This window comes from Kogia breviceps, chromosome 10, assembly GCF_026419965.1.
Source record: "Kogia breviceps isolate mKogBre1 chromosome 10, mKogBre1 haplotype 1, whole genome shotgun sequence".
In the NCBI taxonomy this organism is placed as follows: Eukaryota; Metazoa; Chordata; class Mammalia; order Artiodactyla; family Physeteridae; genus Kogia; species Kogia breviceps.
In genome coordinates, this window is record NC_081319.1 from 7,975,302 (window position 1) to 8,000,540 (window position 25,239).

Below are 25,239 nucleotides of genomic sequence, written 5' to 3' on the forward strand. Positions count from 1 at the left end.
GGAAGTTGCACTTAATACCCAGCCAGAGGGGCGGGGGGCCTTGGGCAGTTTTGAGCAGGGAGCTGGTGTGAGCATAGTGTGGGGAGACTGATCTCTTGAGCGGCTCGTGGGGTGGCAGGGAAGGGGTTAATGCATGGAGATGGCAGCAGTGGCAAAACCACTGGGGTCTGGCTGTGACTTTTTTTCTCTAGCCCCTGCTTATGAACTTTGGCCCTGGTTGCACAGACCTGGTTTGCTCTGTCAGGATTTCCTGAAGTCTGAGCTACATCCTCTGGTGGTACCTGAGATATTGATGCATGGAACTCAAGGTGATTCAAAGTAGAACACAGACAGGGCCTTAAATAACCCTGAAACCGAAGAGTGAGTAACCCTGAAACGCTCAGCCCTCGCTCAGTCCTGACTATACCTGGAGAAGGTCTGTCTTTAACTCCTCTCTCACTCCCGTATTCCTCTTGTTGATGGAGATTGAGCAGTTTAGGCTTAGGGCGTTTGACAGCAGTACTCTTGAGAGAGAATTTTACAAAATTTCTGTTTTTGTTGAATAAATTTTCTATGTATCAGGATGGCAGGTCGTTCTAGTTTTACCCTTGTCATAATGACGTAAAACTGTATGTTTTAAGTAGGTTCTTTCCAGTAAGAAAAATGAACGAATTTACTAGATCATACGGAAGAAATAATAATGCTGGTGGCGTGTGGATATGGCAAAAATCGTGGTGGTCACATGCAATGATTCAACTTTGGAAAACACTGGGTTACACCATGGCCAAAACTGGCATTTGCTAAATCGTCCTGCCAATGCCTGGAGAGGCTCTGGGTGGCAGATGGTAGGGAGGGGGCAGCTGGAATTGCAGTGCCTGGGCCACTGGCACTGGGTCGACTGGGTGGCTCCCTCCGCTCTCCCCACCATCGCCTAACAGCCTGTTCCTGCCTCTGCCCGCAGAGATCCGCACGCAGCTGGTGGAGCAGTTCAAGTGCTTGGAGCAGCAGTCTGAGTCGAGGCTGCAGCTGCTCCAGGACCTCCAGGAGTTTTTCCGCCGGAAAGCCGAGATCGAGCTCGAGTACTCCCGCAGCCTGGAGAAGCTGGCTGAGCGCTTCTCCTCCAAGATCCGCAGCTCCCGGGAGCACCAGTTCAAGTGAGAAGGGGCCGGGGGTCTGGGGCGGCGGGAGGCAGTGCCGGGGCTGAAGCAGAAATGAGGCAAGGACTCACTGGGGGAAATGGTGTGCTTTTAGGGCCCGGGGTCTGCAGGTAACTTCCAACTCCAAGCCTCAGTCTTCCTCAGCATAAAGTGAAGCTAGAAATAGTTGCTACCCATAAAGATGCTGAAGGGAATACACAAGGGACCCCAAGAGAAGTGCTTGTCACAGAGAGTAAGTGCTCAATAAATTGTTCTGTTGTGATTATCCCGCCAAGCACCAGGCTGTGCGCTGGCTTTCATTTGGGCCAAGGTGACAGCCGTCCACCTCCTTTCAGGACATCCTGACTCGACCCAGTTCTCTTTTATCTGGGGGTGAGCCAGCCCGTGTCTGCATTCCTTCAGCACAATGGCCTCAGAGTTTCTTCCCTTTGAAACAGATGCTCAAAGCATTCCTCTTCCTTCCTCCCCTGGAGGACGGTGCCAGGCTTAGTTGCTGCCTTAGTTGCTTATTTACCTACACACACCCTCCAGGGCCTAATTTCTCATACCCCAAGCTCTGGATTCGAGGAGGGAGGGAGGCTTGGTCCTCTTGGGCATGTCCCTTGCTGAGTCCTCCAGCTGCAAATGCCCCCAGCTCAGAACCGGCGGGGCCAGCTGCCAAGTGTGGGCGGGAGCTGCGACGTCACCGGGATGAGTCCTCCTGCACCTGTCTCCCCCTCCGCCGTACTCCCTGGAGGTCCCCCTCCCCTGTGGGTCATCTCTCCCGTGAATGGCCCTCAACCCCAGGAGACCAGAGACTTGTTTTCATCCTGCCTGCCCCGTTCTTCTTGCCCCTGGGGGGTTCGATCTCTTTTTTTCTCTCTACATAGGTTTAAATTGTGGTAAAATACACATAACATCAAGTTTGCCATCTTAAATATTTGAAAATGTACAGGGGTGTGGCATTAAGTACATTCACACTGCGGTGCAACCATCACCCCCATCCTTCCCCAGAACCCTTGCTTCATCTTACAAGTGTGAAACTCTGCACCCTGTAAATGACACCCCATTTCCCTCTCCCCCGGCCCTGGCACCCACCATTCATTCGACTGTCTATCTCTATGAGTCTCACTGCTCTAGGGACCTCATATTAGTGGAATCATACAGTATTTGTCCTTTTGTGACTGGCTTATTCCACTTCGCCGAATGTCCGCAAGGTACACGCATGTTGTCACATGTGTCAGAATGTCCTTCCTTTTTAAGGCTGAGTGATACTCCACTGTGTGTATAGACCACATTTTGTATAGTTGCGTCCACCTTGCTCTCTCTGTCTTTTGCATTCTGCTCCGGCCAGGGAGTGCTGTTCCTTTAAGCTCCCCTCAACGTCTCCCTAAATCGGTGCCTCAGCATTTGAACACTCACTTTTGTGCCTTCTTCCCTTGACATTTGGGGAGAAGAAATTGCTTTATTAAAGGGCAAAAATGTATTACACTTTTGCAAATACCATGCATGTTTTTCCACCCAATCTCATCTATTCAAACTTTCACTGCAGGAGGATGCTTCTATTAATAACGTCCTCCCAGGCACTATCTGGGCCCTTTCATACATAATCTCCTTTTTCTGATATATTTTTTGGAGAACGTGTGTGCTTTTTTAAATGATAAGAGTAAAATACTCATTGTATACAATTTAGAGAATGTAGAAAAGTAGAAGAAAAAAACATCACTTGCAGTCCCACCACTCAGAAGCTCACATTTTGGTGCCTTTTCTTGCCTGTCTTTTAATAATAAAAACAACAGTGATGATTTATTGAGCACATTAACTGAGTACTTACTTTGAGTTGGATGGGTATTACTTCCCCATCTTAGAGTTGAGGACAGCAAAGCTCTGACTGAGCAGCTTGTACAAACATGTCTGTGGGCCAATTATTGGAAAGTGACAGATTTGAACCTTTGCTCTCATTCTGCCTCCTTGGCCTGAGATGAGAAAGGGCCTACGTGTGGTCTGAGAACAGCCATGGACTCTGAACACTCCCCTAAAAACCACAGACACACTGCAGAAGCCCACGTCTCTGGCTGGGCTATCATGGGAGCCATCCAGGCTGTGTGATCGGGCTGGAGCTCAGCTCCTGCCCCTCTCCTTCCTCTCCGTTTGAAATCAGCTCCCTTCCCGTTCTCGGTGGGAACATGGTGGAGAGGAGGGCGGCAGGGCACTGGGGGAGCATGAGTGGGCATCCCCTGGTCCCTCGCATCGCCTGTAATGAGCTCAGTCAGCCCCTCATGGCTTCGTTAACCGAGGCCACCAGACAGGACTGGATCCCCAGCTGGCAGTCCGGCCAAGCAGGCCGCTGGGCACGCTCTGAAAACGTCTAATTGCGGTGTGGCCCTGGCCAGTGCAGCTGCTGCAGGCCCTCTGCATGAGGCTAATGCCTTGGCATTGCCCCCGATGGCTTTTGGAAGCAGGAGTCTCCAGGGGATGCCTGGACTTGCCCTTTGACCCCAGGGCCAACCAGCCTGACCTCTGGCTGCCTCTTCTTTGGAGCTCAGTGCACAGGGTCTGTGCTGTGCTCTGTCCTGGCTGTCCAGAGAAGCCTTGTCCTGCTGTCTTGTAGATCCTTTATTAAGAGGGTCCACCTAACTGCCAAGTACCCTCTCAGGGGGTGGGTTTGGTCATTTTATTCCTACTGCACTGGGCCCCCTCGGGGCAGAGGTGGGGCCTTCGTGATTGAGCAGGAGGAAGGGAGGAAGAAAGGGAGGGAGGGGGTTTACTTGGTCTATGAAGTTCACTATGGCTGAGAGATTTGGTTCAGAGAGGGAATTAATCTGCCTAAGATCTCACAGCAAATTAGTGGCAAAAGTGGGATGGGCACTGCCTTAGTCCACTTGGGCAGCTGTAACAAAGTACCGAGGACTGGGGGGCTTATAAACAGACATGTTTTTCCTCACACTTCTGGAGGCCGGAAGCCTGAGATCAGGGTGCCGGCGTGGTGAGGTTCTGGTGAACCCCCTCCTGTGGCTTGCGGACACCTGATTCTCCTTGTGTCCTCACACAGTGAGAGGCACAGAGAGAGGAAGCAAACTCTAGAGGCTCTTACAAGGGCACTGATCCCATCATGAGGGCTCCCTTCCTCTTGCCCTTATCTAATCCTAATTTCCTGCCAAAGGCCCCATGTCCTAACACCATCACATTGGGAGTAGGGTGTCAACATATGACTTCTGGGGCAGCGCAAACTTTCAGTCCATAGCAGGAACTCACATCTCTTGACTCCCAGTCCAGTGCTCCTCCTTTTGCTCCATGGGCTCCGTCTCTCTATGGCTCCAGCTGAAAAATTTACAGCTGCCCAGGAGGTAACCCAAGAGGAGTCTGGGCTAGACTCACCCAGACTGAGTGCCGTGTGGCACCCGATTCAAAGAAAGGCTCAGCTGGTGGCCCTGACGGTTTACCTGGGGCAGGTTGAACATTCAGAGAACAACATCATCACATGTGGCTTTTCTACCATCGCATATTTCTATTCTGACGCTTTTTTCAAAGCACTCTGACGTCTTTGCTCTCTTACAATCCTGTTGATAACCCAGGGATGCAGAGAGGGAGCCAGTGGTTTTATCTCAAGCCAACTGAGTGCCAGGCAAGCTGAGTGGGCTTTTACAAAGGACACCTCGTGAGCTGTTGAGTGAGAAACCCCAGGGCTCCTGGCTTCCAGCTCAGGCTTCTTTCTCCGAAAAGCCATGTGGGCCATCATATTTGAAATGCGTATATTGAGGACCTCTTATTTTCTTAGACCGTGCTTCATGATGAAGACACACAGGTTAATGAGACACTGTCCCTCCTCTCTCTCTCTCTCTCTCTCTCTCTCTCTCTCTCTCTCTCTCTCTCTCTCTCTCTCTCTCTCTCGCACGTGGCGTGGGGGATGTCCATAGGTGGTGTGCTTGGGGCAGGCACCCAGTCCCCGAGGCCCTGTTCTTTGAGCCTTGCCACCTACCTGTTCTTTAGGCCTCAGCGTTTAGATGTCACTTCCTCTGCAAAGTTTCCTTGAGTCTGACCTGGTGCCTTCCGGTGTGTGCCCACAATATTCTGCACTTGTTGATTTGCTTATTCAGTCGGTATTTATCGAGCACCTACCACGTGCCCAGCGCTGGCTTACAGTGGCAAACAAGACCAACTTGGTTCCTGCTGTGGTGGAATTTACCACCTAGTGGAGAAGAGAGATGCAAATCAAACATAGAAAACAAATAAACGAATCCAACGATTGCTGGGACGGAACGATTGCTAGGGTCTGGGTTGGAGGGTCTAAGACAGCTTCCCCCACGTTCCCTGGCACTTTGGTGAAGACAGCTGTAAGGCTGGGCTCAGCTGGGCTGCCTCCCTCTCCACATGGGGCCAGGGCCTCACTTCAGTCCTGGGAGCTCAGGGCAGCGAGGTGTCAGGGGGGCAATCCGCAGTCTTCTTGGACCCCACCTCCAGCCCCTGCCGAGATTCTCTTGATCAGAGTGGTCTCAGCTCTAGCTCAAGGGAGGGAAAATAAAGCCTTCCTCTCGCTGGAGGACTGTCAAAGGATTCGCAGCCCTCTTGAATCCTCCACACTGAGCTGAAGTGGCAGCCAGGGAAGGCTTCTGGGGGAAGTGGCGTTTAAGCAGAGAGCCGAGGGATGAGAAGGAGCAGCCGTGGGGACAGGCTGAGGGGAAGAGAGGCCAGTGGGGCTGGGCTGGTGGTGAGGAGAGCCGCAGCCATCCTCAGCAGGACGAGCACGATCTGAGTTCCATTTTTTAAAGATCACCCTGGATTGGAGGGGGCAGGAGTGGAGCTGAGGAGACTAGCAGGGTGATGGGAGTATAGCTGTCCAGGCAGGGGTGACGATGGCCTGGGTGACAGCAGAGCTGACAGAGAGTGGACAGGTGCTGGGAAATCTCTCAGAGGCAGAATTGAGGAAAAGAGAAGAATCTGTTTTGGCCTTGAGACGAAGGGACTGGAGAAGGGCCTAGAGGGCAGCAAAAGCTGCCACCCTGTGTTGTAGTCACCGTTTTCCCTTGTCTGTCCCTCTTCTGATGACTGGGCTGCCGGCTCTGAGATGGAAGAGGGGGTGGCTGTTGATTGGGGGTCCCTAGCACCTGGCACCAGGTTTGGCATATGGTTGGTCCTCACTGAATGTTTGTTGAATGAATGAATGAAGGTCAGGTGGTAATTAACGTGGCTCTGGGCTGCAGGTGGTTGGGGGCAGGGGAGGGGACATTTGTGGCTGCAGTTGGAGCTTGGGGAGGCCATCTGGGTGAAGGCAGAGGTACCACCAGGTACCTGGCTCAGGCACAGGGCTGCTGAGAGGACAGTCCTTCACTGGGGAATGGGGACTGCAGAAGTCGAGCTCTCGTTTAGAGCGTGGCCTTGACCAGCAGCTTCAGCGTCCCCATCCCGGGGGGACTTGTCAGAAGAGCAAAGTCTCTGGCCTCCCCTCAGACCTGCTGAATGAGAAACTCTGGTGGGGGGGGCAGTAATTTGTATTTTAACAAGCCCTCCCGGGGATTCTGATGGCCATTCACTGCTGAAGGGTTGCCCAGGATGATGACTTTCTAGGTGATGAATTGTTTACAATTCACTTTCAGGCTGTGCTGGCTTTCCAGACCCCTCCTCTCCCCCAACATAAAGTCCATAATCCACTGCCCTTTTTGCAGCCGGGCCCGACCTGCGCTGACCTTGTCCTTTTTGAGTCTGGGAGCCTGTCCTGAGCAGGAATGTGCTGGGGAGGGCGGCACACAGGGACCTTAAGACCTGCCTCTGGGGGTAGAGGGGTGTCCTGCAAACAAACTGGGTAGTTCTAGGCAGCCAGAGTTTTCCTGGAACTAAGATTTCTTTTTCCTCCAGAGAAGTGTTTTCTGCAACTCCAACACCTTGAGCTGCCCGGCTGTGGAGGCTGGTGGTGGGGCGTGCGGGAGGAGGCAAAGAGCGCGAGAATGAGTGGACGTGGGAAAGACTGCCACTCTGTACCTCTCCTTAGACATTCCCCATGAAAGGCCCTGAGAGGTTTTACAAGAAATAAGCCTGTTGACTTCTTTCTGAAGGCTGTTTGACCACAGGATTCTCCCTCCCTCAGGATATTTATGAATTTTTTACCAAACAAGCGCTCCTTGAGACCCAGTTTAAAAAGCTGTGTTGAGACAAACTCTGGATCCCCCTCTGGAATGTTCACGCTGCATGCAAATAGTGTGGGAGGTGACACAGCCCCCTCCTTAGAATTCTGACTCCCTCCGTTTTTGATACCCCTGACCTTCCCGGGATATACCTGCTAAAAATGCTCTCTCCAGAAGTTTAAGTGTTGGTTGCTGCTATTTGGACAGCTGTGAAAAAAAAGCAACAGGGAATTCTATTCAAATATGTTTAAACTGTGGAAAGTCAGAGTGTGGAAAGAGCTGGGAGGTGCTTGGCCAGTCAGTGAATAATGCTTAATATTCTCTGCACAGGAGGTTTGGAGCATCTCTTAGCTTCACGGAGCAGTTGAGAGGGAGGATTCAGTGAGCAACTAAGTTGGTGGCCAAGAAAATGCTTCTTTGAGGGGATAAAACATCACAGACTTTTTGTTTCCACAGATGTAGCATTTCCCTAAAAAGATGCTATAATTTAGACTTAGCCTTCCAGGTGAATCCTAAGGATAGAAGCACTTTTGTAGTGAGTAAAATGTGCAAAGGATTCAGAATGAAAAGGTTTGCTCAGACCGAGGTGGGGATAATGGGGGAGGTCCTCCAGGTGGGAATTGCATCTCCATTCATAGCTGCTGCTGTTACTATGGCTACCATCGCACCAGTGGTGGCTTTCCAGTAATGCTGTCCAGAGCTGGTATTCTCCTAGGACAGGTTGCCAGCCGACTCTTTCCTGGTGGCTCTGTGTCTGTGCTGTGCACGTTGTTTAATCTTTCAAATTCCCCCCACATCCATATTACCATATGCCCGGTGCCCTACAGATGTTTGACATGGATCGTCTCATTTAACCTTCATGGTAAACGTTGTGCCCTTTGAGGCAGGTACTGTCTCTGTCTTTCTAGTTGAAAACATTGAGGTTTTGAGAAATTAAGTAACTTGTCTAGAGGGACACAGCTAGAACAGGTAAGTGGCAGAACTAGGATTATTTTTTAATATTTTAATTTTATTGGAGTATAGTTGATTCACAATGTTGTGTTAATTTCAGGTGTACAGCAAAGTGATTCAGTTATACATATACATATATTCATTCTTTTTTAGATTAATTTCTCATATAGGTTGTCACAGAATGTTGGGTAGAGTTCCCTGTGCTATACAGTAGGTCCTTGTTGGTTATCTATCTTATATATAGTAGTGTGTGTGTGTTCAACCCAAGCTCCTGATTTAACCCGTCCCCCGACGTTTCCCCTTTGGTAACCATAAGTTTGTTTTCGATGTCTGTAAGTCTGCTTCTGTTTTGTAACAGAGTTCACTTGTGTCTTTTTAAAAAAAATTAGATTCCACATATGGGTGATATCATATGATGTTTGTCTTTCTCTGTCTGACTTACTTCACTTACTATGATTATCTAGGATTCTAATCTTGGTTTAACTGGCTCCAAAGTGCAACATTCCTTCTAGCTGCATGCCTCTCGGTATGTGCCCTCACCTCTCTGGGCCGGTTTCGTGTTTCCTGAAAGTCACCCATCAGTCCAGACCACATCCTCCTTGTGTGGGCATCAGAGGGCTCCCTCTTCTCCTGCTGGTCAGTTCATGCTTGTCTCCCCAGGGCCGGCTCAGGGCTCACCCCCTCTGTGAAGTCCCTGCTGCAGGTCCCAGGTTCGCAGTCACTGCTCCTCCCCTGGCCTGCCATGGTGATCTGTATGTCGCTCGCCTGGGGCTCGGGTCAGATTATCAAGGAATGATCCAGTTCAAATGTCTGGTTCTCTCACCTCAGTCTGCCAGCTGATTGAAGGCAAGGGGCCATTGCTAGTCACTCTCTCTCTCTCTGACATACAATAGAAGCTCTGTCAAAGGCTTTTGAATGAATACCTGAAAAGACCAAGATACTACTAAATACTTTCTTCAAATGCTTGAAGGTAATAGATTTCTGGGGATGCTGAAGGAGAGGAGTGAGGTTCAAGGATAGCATTTTCAGAAAAGCAGACTTTAACTCAACCTTGAGAACGTTTCAGTAGCCAGAGCTGTCCAGCAAGAAAAGGGCTGCCTTGGGAGGTGTGAGTGCCCAATCCATGGAGGTATGTACACAACAGTCGGGTGTTTGGGGGGCACATTTCTGTAATGTGAAGGCTTGTCAGACCGGATCAGTGCTCCTCAGAATGAGGGAGGGATCATCGATAGCACGTGAGCCATAAATAGTGACTGATCTTTTCAGTTCTCTTTCAGTCTTTGCAGTTATAGTTTGGTTCTAGTGTGTTGCTAACACCTCTGTAACCCTCCATTTAACAAACAGACAGCAGATCTTGGGTATTAGCATCTGCCTAGGATTCAATGATACTCTTTGGAACTTACTTTTTTCCAGTAACCTTCTGTTTAGGGCAAGTAAAGCTGGTTTTTAAAATATTATTTTAACTAAGACTAGGGAAAGTCCTTTTTTGTAAATAAATCCATTTAAGTAAAAAGAGAAACTCAACAGGGAGGTATGAAGTATGGTGGTGTGCGGGATGGCAGAGACCCTGAAGCCAACATGAGATACCCCGCGGGCCCCTGCCAGCTCCTCCTGGAAAATGAACATCTTTCATCTCCACCCACTTCATCCCCCACCTTTGTTTTCGTTGCCGGGAGGGATTTTAAGGCAGGAAGGTCAGCCCCTTGAGTGGTCTTTGCAATGGCTACAGCCCCTTATCCTCCTTCCAGTTTTTCCTTCTGAGGAGACCTCCCCAGATCCTACACCCAGTTTCCTGGAATCCTCAGAGACTAATCAGCAACTTCCAAAGTATTAATATTAACCAGGACGTGATTTATTTATATTTGGATATGCTTGATACACATAGATACGTGCATATCATTTAACTTTTATTCTAAACATGAAAATAGATGTTGTAATAAAGATAAAATAGATGTTGTTGTAATTAACAAGCAGTGATATGCAGGGGTTTAGTTTTGACTCAATTCCATTAGGCAAAGAGGACAATAATGATCTTCCAAGATTATACAGCACCTTACAACTTTGCAGAGTGCCTCCCCAGCCTTTAGCTGCTTAAATCCTCCCAAGAATCCTGATGGGGCCGGGGGAGTCGGGAAGGTGTCATCATCCCCATCTGACACGCAAAGGACCTGAAGACCAGCCAGGGTGGGCCTGGCTTCGGATCCCCGCTGGTTGGTGAAAGAACTGACCGGAGGAACTGTGGGTCAGCACCGTTCCTCTGCTGGGTGCTGCACGTACCACGTGATGCACCCATTTTGCAGGTAGATAAACCAAGGCAAAGGTTCTCACAGGGAAAGAGAAGATGAGGTTGCCCAGACGTTGCTAATGAGGCAGAAACTTTTGTTCCAGTACCAAGAATACATTCAGCGAGTCAAAAGGGAGCTCAGGAGTGCTGCTGGGCCAGACCCAGTGTGCCATCGTGAGGACCCGTCCTCAAGATGGAGAGGGCGTCTCCGGACCATTGGCACTGGGCCTTGAAGTACACATATGGGTTTTCTGGGGGAGAAGGTAGTAGTGGGAGGAGGAAACCCAACATTTATAGCAAACCTACCATGGGCTGTATGGTTACATGCATCAGTCAATAGATTTTCCCAATAGCCAAGTGAGGTGCTGGTGGCAATAATAGTGATGCCAGTAATAATGGTTATTACTATTATCAGGCGCTAGGTGTGATGCTGAGAGTGTCTTATGAATTACCTCATTTAATCCTTAAAGCACCACTGTGAGGTAGGTGTTATCAACCCTGTTCTACAGATAAAGAAAGAAACGGTTTGACTAGCTTCCCAATTCACCCAGCTGGTGAGGAGCAGAACTGGTATTTGAACCCCAGCCTTTGACTCCATAGCAGCTGGCATGGGTGAGCAGAACCTGCTTCGGGCAGGTGACCCAGTGGATGTAGTTCTTCCCTTATGGAATGACTGTCTCAGGGCTGGTGTCAGCCAACAGCAGCTTCTAAGTCAGCAGATCTCAGCTTCGTGAAGGGGCTGCCCTGCCCTGAAGCCTCACGCCCACTGTTTGCCACCAGGTGACTCCCAGGCAAAGCCCCAAATTCTCCCCCTTCACCTGGACAGCTGCTCTGCCTCCCACCTGGCCTTCCCGCCCAGCGATCATATCACTGGACCATTCAAAACCTTCACTCAACCTTGACTTTCGAAATCCTTCGTTGTCTGGCTCCTCCCTTCCTGCCACCTTTTCACCACGCCCTGCATCACTGCTGCTCGAGCCCCAAAGAACTTCTTTCAGCCTCGGAACATCCGTGTCTTGTCTGACCTCACAGCTTCACACCCAGCCTTCCGTCTGCCTGCAGGATATGTGTGTCTTTGTGTTTCCCAACCAGCGAACTCTTACGTGTACTTCAAGCCCACTGCACGTGTTCCTGTGATTACCCACCCACCCTGAGGCAGAGTGAGCCACTCCCTCCCCTCTCCTCCGAGATCCCCTTCCTTACATGGCACAACACAGGAAGCGGCTGTTCCTCTCCCCTGCCCTTCTTTTCTTTCTTTCTTTTCTTTTTTTTTTTTTTTTTTTTTTTTTTTTGTGGTACGCGAGCCTCTCACTGTTGTGGCCTCTCCCCTCGCGGAGCACAGGCTCCGGATGCCATGGCTCACGGGCCCAGCCGCTCCGCGGCATGTGGGATCTTCCCGGACCGGGGCACGAACCCGTGTCCCCTGCATCGGCAGGCGGATTCTCAACCACTGCGCCACCAGGGAAGCCCCCTCCCTTCTTTTCATAACAAGACCTAGATTTTCCTCTGGGGAATCATCCCTGAACAATGGCGAGCCCGTGGTCAGCATGGTGTCCTCTTGGCCACAGAGCTGTAATCTAGCGACCTGCAATTCCAGGATTTTTGGTGGAACAGGTGGGGAAAAGCTCTCTTTTTTTATTGGGATTACTAGCAGTCAGGGTACTTTTGGTTTGAAGAGGGCCTGCCTGAGAGTGAAGCCAGCACAGAGAGAGGAAAGCAGAGCCAAGTGATAGAGACCAGGTCCTGCTGACATCCTTTGAGCCCCTGGATGCAGCCATGCCCGAGGGCAACAACCTCCTATTCCTTTACATTTTTTTGATTAAAATTTTTGATCCTTAAAATTTTTCTTCCTCCCATTACTACCGTTTTTGTTTAAGCCAGTCTGAAATAAGTTTTTCCTTCACTTCAACTAAAGGTGTTCTGACCAGTGGCCATAAGAATTCTTGGTTTGCATTAAGTTCAACTACTAGATTGTGAGCCTTCTCAAGGCTCATCCAGTCATCTTTTTAATCCCCTGGGACTGGACAGTGCCTCTTAGCACATGGCAGATACTCAAAGGATATTAGAAGAGTGAGTGAATGAGTGAATGAATTAGAGTCTGCCAAGGGCTCTGGAGGGATACAGGGAAATGTGAGAGGTGGTTCCTGCCTTCACAGGGCTTACAGAGTAAGCGACGACACAAACCCACACGTGTGCAGGGCAACTGACGAGTGCGTTAAGCGAGAGGATAAAAAATGTCATCTGGAAGTAACTATACGAGAAGGTTGGAATGAGTGGTTCAGACAGAACGTTCTGTGGAGCTCAGATGACCCCTGGAGGAAAGGCCTTTGAAGTAGATTCTGCTGCGTGGAGTGAAGAGGGGAAGGCACTCCTAGTGAGTGAATGCCAAGATGCTGGGCGGAGGTGCATGAGACCCAGGGAGAGTCCTTCCCAGGTTTCAGCAGCCTCACTTTCTTGTCTTTGAGGCTAGATACATAAAAGGGTAGAAAATAGCCATTCACTGTTTCCATTTTTGTGCTTCTTGTTAGGCTTTTCAAATAAATAAGTTGGGGAATTGGGGAAAAAAAAATCCTTTGTCAGATCACGTGTATACATTTGGTTTTGAAATATATGGTTGCTCTTGTCACAGAGGTCTGAAAGGCCCTCACTGGCCACTCCGTCACTCACCCATCCATTTGATGGATGAAGCAGTAAAGCCTCAGAGAGGTCGAGCTGCAAGCCCAAGAACACACAGCCAATTAGGAGCAGAGCCACGCTCCCCAACTCCCAGTACAATAGACTCAGAATCCTCGAGGGGCAAAAAATAGGTAAACGAAGAAACCCATTCCTGGCTCAGAGCTTCCCCCACTGCCTGGAGCAGAAAGAGGGATGAGGGAGAGGGCTGGGCAGGCAGCAGATTGGGCCTTAAATGGGCTTTAAATGCCGGCGGAGGAGGTTAGACTTTACCCTCTGTGTCGTCGGTCCATTTGCTCCTCTAATGGACCACGGGAAAGGTGCCCAAGTGACCATGCAAACTCTCCTCAGACTCCTGATCCGCTTGGGGTAGCAGCCTATTATGGGTTGGATTTTGTCCTCCAAAAATTCACATGTTGAAGTCCTAAACCCCCAGTACCTCAGAGTGTGACCGTGTTCAGAAATAGGGTCTTTACAGAGGTAATCAAGTAAAGATGAGGTCATGAGAGTGGGCCCTCATCCAACACGCCTGGTGGCCCTATAATATAAAAAAAGGGGAATTTGGACATAGACACACATCCAGGGAAAACATCACGTGGACATGAAGGCAGAGATTGGGGTGATGTGTCTACATGCCACGGATCACCAAAGATGGCTGGAATACCAAAGATGGCCAGCATACCGCCAGAAGCTGAGGCGGGGACACAGAACAGAGTCTCCCTCACAGCCCTTCGAAGGAACCAACACTGCTGACACCGTGATCTCAGACTTCCAGCCTCCATCCAGAACTGGGAGACAATACATTTCTGCTATTGAAGTGACCCATCTGTGGTGCTCTGTTACTGAAGACTGGTGTCCAGCAGTACACAGCCCAGATGCTCATCCTGTCCCTCAAGGCCCCGGTCTATGCTGCCTCTGTGGCCTTGTCTCCACCCCTTGTCCACCCGCTCTGCCCTCGGGAAGGCTCCCACGCATGCAGAGCCTTCACGCCGACTGATGCTCTCCCTTACCCCTAGGCCACTGTACAACCTACCCATTTTTCTGGTCCCACCTCATCCTTCTGGGCACTTTTCACCTATCAGCCAACTGTGTGCCCAGACCTGCCTGACACCAGAGAAACAGTGGTGAAGAGGACAGATGTAAGCTGGAGAGGGGTCAAAGACAGAAACAAAAAGTAAATGAACAGGACGGATGTCAGGCGTGCTAGTGCTGTAATAACGATAAAATAGGGTGGTGTACTAGAGATCGAGGAGCCTCTGGGGGGCAGGGAGGACCTCAACCAGGAGAAACATCTCAGCTAATGTCTCAGTGACAAGAAGGACTACCTCCACCTTCCCTGGGTGAGGTAACCCCCCCGCCCCCCTCTGTTATAGACTCGGGAGGCACCATGCATCTCTCTCTCACAGCTCTTACCACCGACGCCATTTCCTATCTACTTATGTGCTTATTTGATTGTCACCTGAGGCCCCTACTGGACTGTAAGCTCCATGAATCAGGAAGCATGACTCACTTTGCTTAGCACTGTCTGGCACAAAAGCTGGCACTCAGTTAATATTTTCAGAATTAATGATTCACGCTCCCAGCAAGGACAATGAATTCCAAATCCTGATTGGGGCAACTCAGATAGCAAGAGGTTAACCATACTTTTTGGGCCCCAGAACTAAATGAGGGAGTGTTTTTCTGAGCTTTGCTGGCAGCTGCCCAAGCAAGCGTAGTGCAAGACCCTGGAATGTCTTAGAAGGGAGCGGGAAGCCAGAGGCAGGGACTCGGCGTCTTGGGGACGGGGTCAGCTGCAGGAGCTCCCCTCCCTCCCAGAGGGACCACCATCCCAGGGCAGTGGATTTGTATTCATCTGCAACATGGGGTTCAACAGGCCTGGAAATAGGTTCTGTTTGCTAAGTGGAATTTTACGGTGCCCAGCCAGAAGAAGAAGAAGGGAGAAGCTGGCTCACTGCTGACTTCATTTTCCCAACTCACCAGCTTGCTGAGGCCTCGCTCCTCTAGCTGCAGTTGCTTGGATCCTTGTACCCAGCTCCCCTAGCCAAAGAAAGAAAGCTGTGACTCACCAGAAAGTTTCATTGCTATTTTCTGGCTGGAACAAGTAAAATACATACACGTCTATGTGAAAGTTCTCAATTATACCTTAGCTCAGCAGCTTCCACCTGCTGCGTGGACACAGGGATGCAAGACTGGAAAAGGAGAAAAGCCCTCAAGATGTGCCTTAGAGGACAGAAGGCCTGCCCAGGTTCATTTTGGCATCTTCCGGAAGTGTGGCTGCAGGAGGCAAAACGGCTGCTAGCATGGAGCTGGGTCTCAGGTCAAAGGTGTCCTGTTTTCAAAAGGGACAAGTAACCCCCTGAAAAGAGAAGGCCGGTGTCCAGCTCTGCCATACGTGGCCTGGATGCTTCTTCCTGCGGTCCCAGTACAATCCAGATGGCCCGTGGGGTGGTGATCAGCGTGCTGGCCGGAGCCCTCGGGAGCCCGCATCTGCCCCTCCTCTGCCTTGCTCCCCGGGCTCTGGCCACACTGGCCTTTATTCGGTGCCTTCAATGCACCGACCTCCCTGCTCCCCAGTGAGCCTTCGCCCATTCTGTTCCCTCTGCCTGGGATCCTCACCCCCAAGCCCACTCTCCTGGCCCCTTAAGCTGCCTCCCCCATCTCTCCCTTTAGAGCCTAGTTGAAAGGCCCCTTCCTTAGGGACACTTCAGAGACCCCCGAAATCCGTCCAGGTCCCCTCGATATGAGTCCTCATCCGCCATGCTCTCCTCTCTAGCACTTTCTGTGGCTGTGACTCCATCCACACGTGCTGAACTCTCTGAGGGCTTTGTGTCTCCCGCACTGGACTGTAAGCTCCGTGGAGGCAGGAGCTGTGTCTGTTATGCTCCATGTCGTGTCCCTGTATGCGATAAGAACGTATCGAGTCGGGGAACTGCTGAATGACCCTGGAGCTGTTTTCTGGTGCTTAACACCAAGGTTGACAATATGGTCTAAGTAGCCAGGCCACAGGGCTTAAGAGACCAGCATATAGTCACACAGGCAGTATGGACTCAGGGGTACCCCTCCCCCACAAGTCCAGGTGTCTTTCTGTTTCATCGTGTCTTTCTGTCTCAGCATGCTGGGCCCCATCTGTGGCCTTCCCTCTTCTTTCTGACAGGGCGAGAGCCAGGTACCATTGTGGCCAAGGCCACAGATGGCAGCTCTCCACAGAGCGGTCAACTCCACCCTGACCCTGGCTGTGGACAGCCCTGTTCACCCCGGTCTTTTAGTCTACAAATGAGCTGCCCCACACGGGGCGAGCCAGGGCTGGGAGAAGGTGGCGGGAGCAGAAGCAGCCTCCCGTGCTGCAGTGGACCCGGAGGATGGGCCAGCTGGTCGCCCAGCAGGCCTGGGACAGGGTGTGCAGAGGATGGGCTGGCTCGTCATCCCCGTTGTAGGCCTCTTCCAGCCCGCCCCATCCCTCCAGCCGCGGCCCCCACACGCCTCCCGAGAATCTGCCTTTTCTGCCACGTGGTCATGTGCATTTGTAAAGAGTTCCAGGTCGTTCCGTGGTTTCAGATATCACCCGAGTGCTTGTTGCCGGCGTCCACATTTATCTCTCTAACCCAGATATCGCCTTCTGAGCGTTCCACAAGCCCTTTAGGCTCGCCATCTTCAAGTAAAGCTCACCGCCTTCCCTCCCTACCCTGCCGCTGTTCCTCATCTCGGGGGACGCCACGCCTGCTCCCAGGCACCCAGCCTGAAAGACTTGGAGTCATTCTGAGCATCTTCTGTTCCCTCCCAACCAGTCAGTCTCAGGGGCCAGTCAGTCTGCCACCTAAACGTTTCTTTCTTTCTTTTTTTTTTTTTTTGTGGTACGCGGGCCTCTCACTGTTGTGGCCTCTCCCGTTGCGGAGCACAGGCTCCGGACGCGCAGGCTCAGCGGCCATGGCTCACGGGCCCAGCCGCTCCGCGGCATGTGGGATCCTCCCGGACCGGGGCACGAACCCGTGTCCCCTGCATCGGCAGGCGGACTCTCAACCACTGCGCCACCAGGGAAACCCCCACCTAAACGTTTCTTGAATCCCTCAACTTCCCTCTTGGTCCCCTCAAGCCCGTCCTCCACGCAGTAGCCAGAGTGACAGTTTGAAAGTGGAATTTTACCCTTTCACTCCCCTGCTCTAAACCCCTCAGTGGCTCCCCGCCAACCTCAGGATGAAGCTCAAACTCTCTACTGGGACTTAAGGCCCTTAACTATGTGGCCTCTTCCTAATTCTCCAACCTTGTTTTTCTCTCTCCCCCCATCACTCCAGGACACGATGCTTGAGCCCCCTTGGCTATGTTTGACTCACCAACCTGCTCTCTCTAGGCCTTCGTTCATCATATTTCTCCACCTAGAAAGCTCTCCCCTGTCAAACGCCATTCCAGCCTTTAGTTCTCAGTCTAGAAAGTGCTTCCTCCAGGAAGCCATCCATGCTCACCCCTCCACCAGGTCTGGGCGAGGGGGCCTCCTCTGCCCCGTAGTCTCCTTCCCATCACTACATTTATGAGGCTGTATCATCGTCTTCTGCTTCCTTGTGTGTCTCCCTTACCCGAACGTAGCCTTGTGGAGCAGGGTCTTGCCTGCTGTGGTTGCTGCTGCATCCCCAGCCCCTCGCCTGCCTGGCACGTACACACAGAGACAGACAATGAATGAATGAAAGCCGCAATGAACCAAGGCCTCATCTCCTCGGCAGCCACTCACTTTAGCTTGACAGGTCCTTGGGTGCTTTCGGGTAACTCTCCCCTCCTTGCCTCTGCCCCTCTGCCGCCCCTGCAATCCCGTCTGCATTGCCTCCTGCCCACAGCTGCTGATAAGGAAACCGCCTCCTTTCCACCCTTTCTCTTACCCAGTCTCTCTGGCCAGGTGACCTAATTAATGGTCTCCAAGCTGTCCCAGCACTTCTGCACCTTTTCAAGACCTTTTTCCTTTCCCCTGAAACTTGCCTTCTGGCTGTGACTTCCATAAATTTTGCACATTTAATTCCCTGATGCTGTTCAATTCTTGCATCCCAGCCTGAGCTCAGCCCCTGAAGTAATTTAGGTAACAGCTCAATTATCTCATCTCTCCTTTCATCTTTGCATTTCCATCGCCACCTCGGAAGCTGTGGAAATGGGATGTGAAGTCTTTTCTGCCCAAACCCACTTCTCCCCTTGCAGTTCGTATCTTGGTTCATGCCATCAGCATCCAACCAGTCGCCTGAGATCCAAATCTCAGAATCACCATCCACTTCCCCCTCCCCCACCCCCTCTCTACTTCCAGGAAGTCTCCAAGATTGTCTGCTCTCCTGGTGAGGAGTCTCTTAGATTCACCCTTCTCTGGCCACCACCCAGGCCCTCATCATCGCTCTTTTCCTGGACTAGGGTCACCTCCTGACTGGTTCTCCTGCCTCCAGCCCCACACCTCTGCCCACACCCATCCAGCCCTCCACTTATCCACCTGCTCATCCATCCACCCGTCTATCCACCCAACGAGCCACCCACCCACCCACTCATCTGTCCATCATCCTCCAGTCTGCCCGCAATGATCTTTCTAAGACACACATTGGTTAGATCATACCTCTGCTTCAATAACTTCCGTGACTCTCCACTGCCTAGAGCAGGCATTCTTAACTCTGGGTGCACATTAGAATCTTATAGAGAATGTTTTAAAAATACCAAGGTTCTACCCCCAGAGATTCTGACTTAATTGGTCTTGGGTGGGGCCTGGGTCTTGGTGTTTTTTAAAAGCTTCCCAGGGGATTTTAGTGCACAACCTGGATTGAGAACCATATGGCCTAGATGATAAAAATCCCAACTCATTAGGCTGGCGTTGGATTCCCCACAATCAGGCCTTTCACCTGTTTCCCCATCCTTATGTCCTCCCCTAACACACTCAGAATTCTAGCTCTGCTGAGCTGCTTCTCTATCTTTGTACCCACAGGTCCCTCTACCTACAATTCCGTCTCTCTGCCCCCTCTATTTGGAAAACTCCTACCTATTCCTCAAGACCCAGCACAAATGTGACCTTTTCTGTTGGGTTTCTCTTCTACAGCACCTACTACACGTCAGGCACATTGCTGGGCACGGGATATGGTGACTAAGACAGAAACAGTTCCTGCTCTCACAGAACTTCGAGTCGGGTGATGGGTGGGGAGTGGGAGCTCCTTAAGGCAGGAATTCTCAAACCGGAGAGTGCGTCGCAGTCCCCTGGGGGGCTGGTCCCAACACAGGCGCTGCTCCCACCTCCAGGGTTTCTCATTAAGTGGTCTGGAGTGGCCCCGACAATTTACATTTCCAACAAATTTCACAGTAAAGCGGATGCATCTGGGCTGGGGACCACCTCTGAGAACCGCTGCCCTAGAGCGAGGTCCTCCGAGGCGCACTCTCCAGGGAGTATCATTTAAGCCAAGACTCAGAGGAAGAGAGAAGAGCAGGGGCTCACGCATTCCAGATGGCACAACGCGTGTGAAGACCCCAGGCGGGAAGAAGCTGGCAGGAAGGCAGAGGGGACTGTGTGACGGGGACGTGGAGTGGGCTCCGCGTTTTCTCCAGCTTCTCACGCAGGACGGCTGCTCTGCGTGTTTCTATCCCAGCGCTTCAGCACCTTCTACTGTAATCCTTCTGCCTCGGCCACCTCATCAGGAGCCCCTCCGAGGCAGGTCTGTGGCCACGGTCACCCAGAGCCCACCTGAGACCTGACACGGAGCAAATGCTGAGGGATTTGGGCTGGGCTGTTGGATTTCAGTGTTCTGGCCTTTTCTCTAGGCTATAAACAAAGGAGAAACTGCTTCATTTCTCTTGCAGCATAATGTCTCCTCCATTTTCCTTAGAGGTCTCTAACATATCCATCCTCTCTCTCAACCAAATTCCTTTCTCCCAAATTCTGGCTACCTGGGCAGATTTTTAAGCCCATTTGGGGACAGAAAGAAAAGTCAACTGGCCTCTCCTCGCCTATCCTTCCCAAGCCCAGGGTTTGGGTGCAGCGAGGGGTGTATGTGCTGTGGCTGCCCAGAGGCCCTCAGGGCTACACTTCCACTTGACTTTGGGAGGATGATGTGGTCAAAGCGGAAGTCAGCAGAATTCCCTTCCTCAGAAACACGGATCGTGAGAGGCCGCATTTCCTCAGAGAACCATGGCCAGCCCCCCGGGGGAGCCAGGCAGGCCTGGGGAACTGGACCTTGAGCCAGTCACCCTAGGTGGTGGATGGGCCTCTGCCCCAACATCACCTTCCCGCCTTGGAAAGTGGAGGAAGGGTCATAGGTCAAGTACATATGCCAGATGCCCCATGTGGCAACATGGGATTATTGGTTTGATTTTGGTTTCTGATTGTCCTTTACTGTCTTCCTGGACACTAGGATATATATATATATATATATATATATATATATATATATATATACACTTTATTGAGACTAACAGCGGGGTCTTTGGTAAAGCACAGAGAAGAGAGATATCCCCCATTTCATTTTTGGAAATATCCCATTTCCCAAGTTTCGGGAAACACTGGTGCATAGATCTGTGGTTCTCAGACTTGCGTGTGAATCAGCAGCTTGGAGGGCTTGCTAAAACCCAGATCACCGGGTCACCTCCCGAGGTTCTGATTCAGCAGGGCTGGAGTGAGGCTCAAGAGGCTGCATTTCTGATAGACCCCAGGCGATGCTGCTGCTGGTCTGGGGACCCCGACACTTTGAGAACCCCTGTTTGAGCATAATGCCCAGCTAGAGGACACTAAGAATGTGTCAGTCATTGAAGGACAAAGATTTGTCTTGTGTGTACTTCACTCAAAAACAGATTTCCTTAGGCTGTCCTCCCAAGTATAGAACCTGAAATCCTCCAGGCCCTCAGCTCCATTGAGGGGCAAAGGAATGTGTTTCCAAGAGGCCAAGAGACCAGGACTGACCCTGGAGGAGGACAAAAAGGTTAAGAGCCTGAGAGACCCCCAGGGGTTGGGGGAGGCAAGGAGGGGAAGGGAAGGGTCCACTGTTTGTCCTTTCCCCTGGATATTTCTAGAACTCATACAAGAATTTCAAGCACAACTGGTTTAGTGTTTCTTAACTCCAGGGAAGACAGCTTCCTCTCAGAAGGGAGAGATACATGTAGCAAGTGCCACATCCAATGGGAAAGTAGGACGGGATAGGACTTCTAGTCAAAGACCTGGGTTTTGGCCCCAGCACTGCTCTGTGACCTTGGGAGGATTGCTTCCGTATGGTCTCTGTTGCCCCAGCTGTTAAATATGTTATAATAAAACGAGTTTGAAAGGGCCCTATGAGGGTCAAAAGAGCCGTGGTGGGTGAGAGTGTAGAACACTGTGTGGCTGGCTGTTTCAGTGAAGCCAACCTGAGCTGTCTTGATTTCCACAGGAAGGACCAGTATCTCCTCTCGCCCGTGAACTGTTGGTATCTAGTCCTGCATCAGACCAGGCGGGAGAGCCGAGACCATGCCACCCTCAATGACATCTTCATGAACAATGTCATCGTCCGCCTCTCCCAAATCAGCGAGGATGTCATCAGACTCTTCAAAAAGGTGGGTTCTTGGGCCACCCGAGTTTCTTTCTTTCCTTGGCAAGACAGCCAGCCATGGTGGGGTGTGGTGTGGGGATATGGGACCAGGTGGCAGGCATGTTGAAGGGTGCGGGGGCTGAGGCCTGGACTCGGCACCCCAGACCCTGAGTTTGAGTTCTGGATATGGCTGGGGGGCTCAGCCACTTTAGCAACCACCATCACCACAAAAATAAAAACCTTTGCATGGTTAGGTAAGTAGTACACTCATTGTAGGCGATTTGGAAACAGAGATGAGCGCACACTTATATAAAAAATAAAATAAAATTCAAAAACAAACAAACAAACACAGAAATTAACATCACCTGAAATGCTGTCACTCAGCCATAATCACTTTGGTTGTCATAGGAACTTCTTTATATGTACATATGTAAATACATTTTCTATGAGTGCTGATTTTATACACTTTCTAGAATATGTACGTACTTTTCCCAAATGAGATCAGACTGCATATACGATTTTATTCTCTGCTTATGTCACCTAACAAATTATGTAACACTGGATTACAAAATTTTCCTGTATCAGTAAATATAATTCAACATTTTGAAAGATTGTATAATATTTCATCATATAGATGTACCCTAGTTTATTTAACCAATCCCTTATTGTTGAACACTTCAGTGATTTCCATATTATTATCAATATTGCTGCTGTGAGCTTCTTTTATATACACTTTTGTCACATTCACTGCTATTTTTTAAATTGAAGTATAGTTTATTTACAATATTCTATTAGTTTTAGGTGTATAGCATAGTGATTCAGTATTTCTGTAGATTGTACTCCATTAAAAGTTATAAGATAATGGCTGTATTTCCCTCTGCTATACAATATATCCTTGTTGCTTATTTATTTCATTTATTGTAGTTTGTGTCTCTTAATCCCATACCACTAATTTGCCCCTCTCCCTTTTGGTAACCAGTAGTTTGTTTTCTATATCTGTGTGTCTGTTTCTGTTTTGCATATACATTCATTTGTATTATTTTTTAGATTCCACATGTAACTGATACAGTATTTGTCTTTGTCTGACTTACTTCACTAAGCATAATGTTCTCTAGGTCCATCCATGTTGCTGCAAATAGCAGAATTTCATTCTTTTTTATGGCTGATAATATTCCATTGTATATGTATACATAGATATGTCACATGTACTTTATCCATTCATCTGTTGATGGGCCACTGTTTTTTTTTTTTAACATCTTTATTGGAGTATAATTGCTTTACAATGGTGTGTTAGTTTCTTCTGTATAACAAAGTGAATCAGCCATATGTATACATATATCACCATATCTCCTCCCTCTTGTGTCTCCCTCCCATCCTCCTTATCCCACCTGTCTAGGTGGACACAAAACACTGAGCTGATCTCCCTGTGCAATGCAGGTGCTTCCCACTAGCTATCTGTTTTACATTTGGTAGTGTATATATGTCCATGCCATTTTCTCACTTCGTCCCAGCTTACCCTTCCCCCTCCCCATGTCCTCAAGTCCATTCTCTATGTCTGCATTTTTATTCCTGTCCTGCCCCTAGGTTCTTCAGAAGCTTTTTTTCTTTTTTTAGATTCCATATATATGTGTTAGCATATGGTATTTGTTTTTCTCTTTCTGACTTACTTCACTCTGTATGACAGTCTCTAGGTCCATACACCTCATTACAAATAACACAATTTTGTTTCTTTTTATGGCTGAGTAATATTCTATTGTATATATGTGCCACATCTTCTTTATCCATTCATCTGTTGATGGACATTTAGGTTGCTTCCATGTCCTTCCTATTGTAAATAGTGCTGCAGTGAACTTTGTGGTACATGACTCTTTTTGAATTATGGTTTTCTCAGGGTATATGCCCAGTAGTGGGATTGCTGGATCGTATGGTAGTTCTATTTTTAGTTTTGTGAGGAACCTTCATACTGTTCTGCATAGTGGCTGTATCAATTTACATTCTCACCAACAGTGTAGGAGGTTACCCTTTTCTCCACACCCTCTCCAGCATTTATTGTTTGTAGATTTTTTGATGATGGCCATTCTGACCGGTGTGAGGTGATACCTCATTGTAGTTTTGATTTGCATTTCTCTAACAATTAGTGATGTTGAGCATCCTTTCATGTGTTTGTTGGCAATCTGTATATCTTCTTTGGAGAAATGTCTCTTTAGGTCTTCTGCCCATTTTTGGATTGGGTTGGTTTTTTTTTTTTTTTGATATTGAGCTGCATGAGCTACTTGTATATTTTGGTGATTAATCCTTTGTCAGTTGCTTCATTTGCAAATATTTTCTCCCATTCTGAGGGTTGTCTTTTTGTCTTGTTTATGGTTTCCTTTGCTGTGCAAAAGCTTTTAAGTTTCATTAGGTCCCATTTGTTTATTTTTGTTTTTATTTCCATTTCTCTAGGAGGTGGGTCAAAAAGGATCTTGCTGTGATTTATGTCATGGAGTGTTCGACCTATGTTTTCCTCTAAGAGTTAGATAGTGTCTGGCCTTACATTGAGGTCTTTAATCCAGTTTGAGTTTATTTTTGTGTATGGTGTTATGGAGTGTTCTAATTTCATTCTTTTACATGTAGCTGTCCAGTTTTCCCAGAACCACTTATTGAAGAGGCTGTCTTTTCTCCATTGTATACTCTTGCCTCCTTTATCAAAGATAAGGTGACCATATGTGCGTGGGTTTACCTCTGGGCTTTCTATCCTGTTCCATTTATCTATATTCCTGTTTTTGTGCCAGTACCATACTGTCTTGATTACTGTAGCTTTGTAGTATACTCTGAAGTCCGGGAGCCTAATTCCTCCAGCTCCTTTTTCAAGATTGCTTTGGCTATTCGGGGTCTTTTGTGTTTCCTTATGAATTGTAAAATTTTTTGTTCTAGTTCTGTGAAAAAATGCCATTGGTAGTTTGATAGGGATTGCAATGAATCTGTAGATTGCTTTGGGTAGTATAGTCATTTTCACAATGTTGATTCTTCCAGTCCAAGAACATGGTATATCTCTCCATCTGTTTGTGTCATCTTTGATTTCTTTCATCAGTGTCTTATAGTTTTTTGAGTACAGGTCTTTTACCTCCTTAGGTAGGTTTATTCCTAGGTATTTTATTCTTTTTGTTGCAGTGGTAAATGGGAGTGTTTCCTTAATTTCTCTTTCAGGTTTTTCATCAATAGTGTATAGGAATGCAAGAGATTTCTGTGCATTAATTTTGTATCCTGCTACTTTACCAGATTTGTTGATTAGCTCTAGTAGTTTTCTGGTAGCATCTTTAGGATTCTCTATGTATAGTATCATGTCATCTGCAAACAGTGACAGTTTTACTTCTTCTTTTTCAATTTGGATTCTTTTTATTTTTTTTTCTTCTCTGATTGCTGTGGCTAAAACTTCCAAAACTATGTTGAATAATAGTGGTGAGAGTGGGCAACCTTGTCTTGTTCCTGATCTTAGTGGAAATGGTTTCAGTTTTTCACCATTGAGAATGATGTTGGCTGGGCCACTGGTATTTTCTTAAGATCTGTTTCTGTAACAGGAATTTTAGGGTCAAATTTTGCTCATTTGTTTGTCTATCTAATGA

General features: G+C 49.1%; 1 protein-coding gene across 3 annotated transcripts in view; it reads left to right on the forward strand.

Moving 5' to 3' along the window:
• SRGAP3 (SLIT-ROBO Rho GTPase activating protein 3) overlaps positions 1-25,239 on the forward strand; it is a 258,672-nt gene that overhangs the window by 115,980 nt on the left and 117,453 nt on the right. For all 3 annotated transcript variants that reach the window (XM_067043563.1, XM_059077757.2, XM_067043564.1), the window contains exons 2-3: positions 941-1,133; positions 21,500-21,662. In XM_067043563.1, coding sequence (XP_066899664.1) covers positions 941-1,133; positions 21,500-21,662 — 356 coding nt within the window. The remainder of the gene's footprint in view (positions 1-940; positions 1,134-21,499; positions 21,663-25,239) is intronic.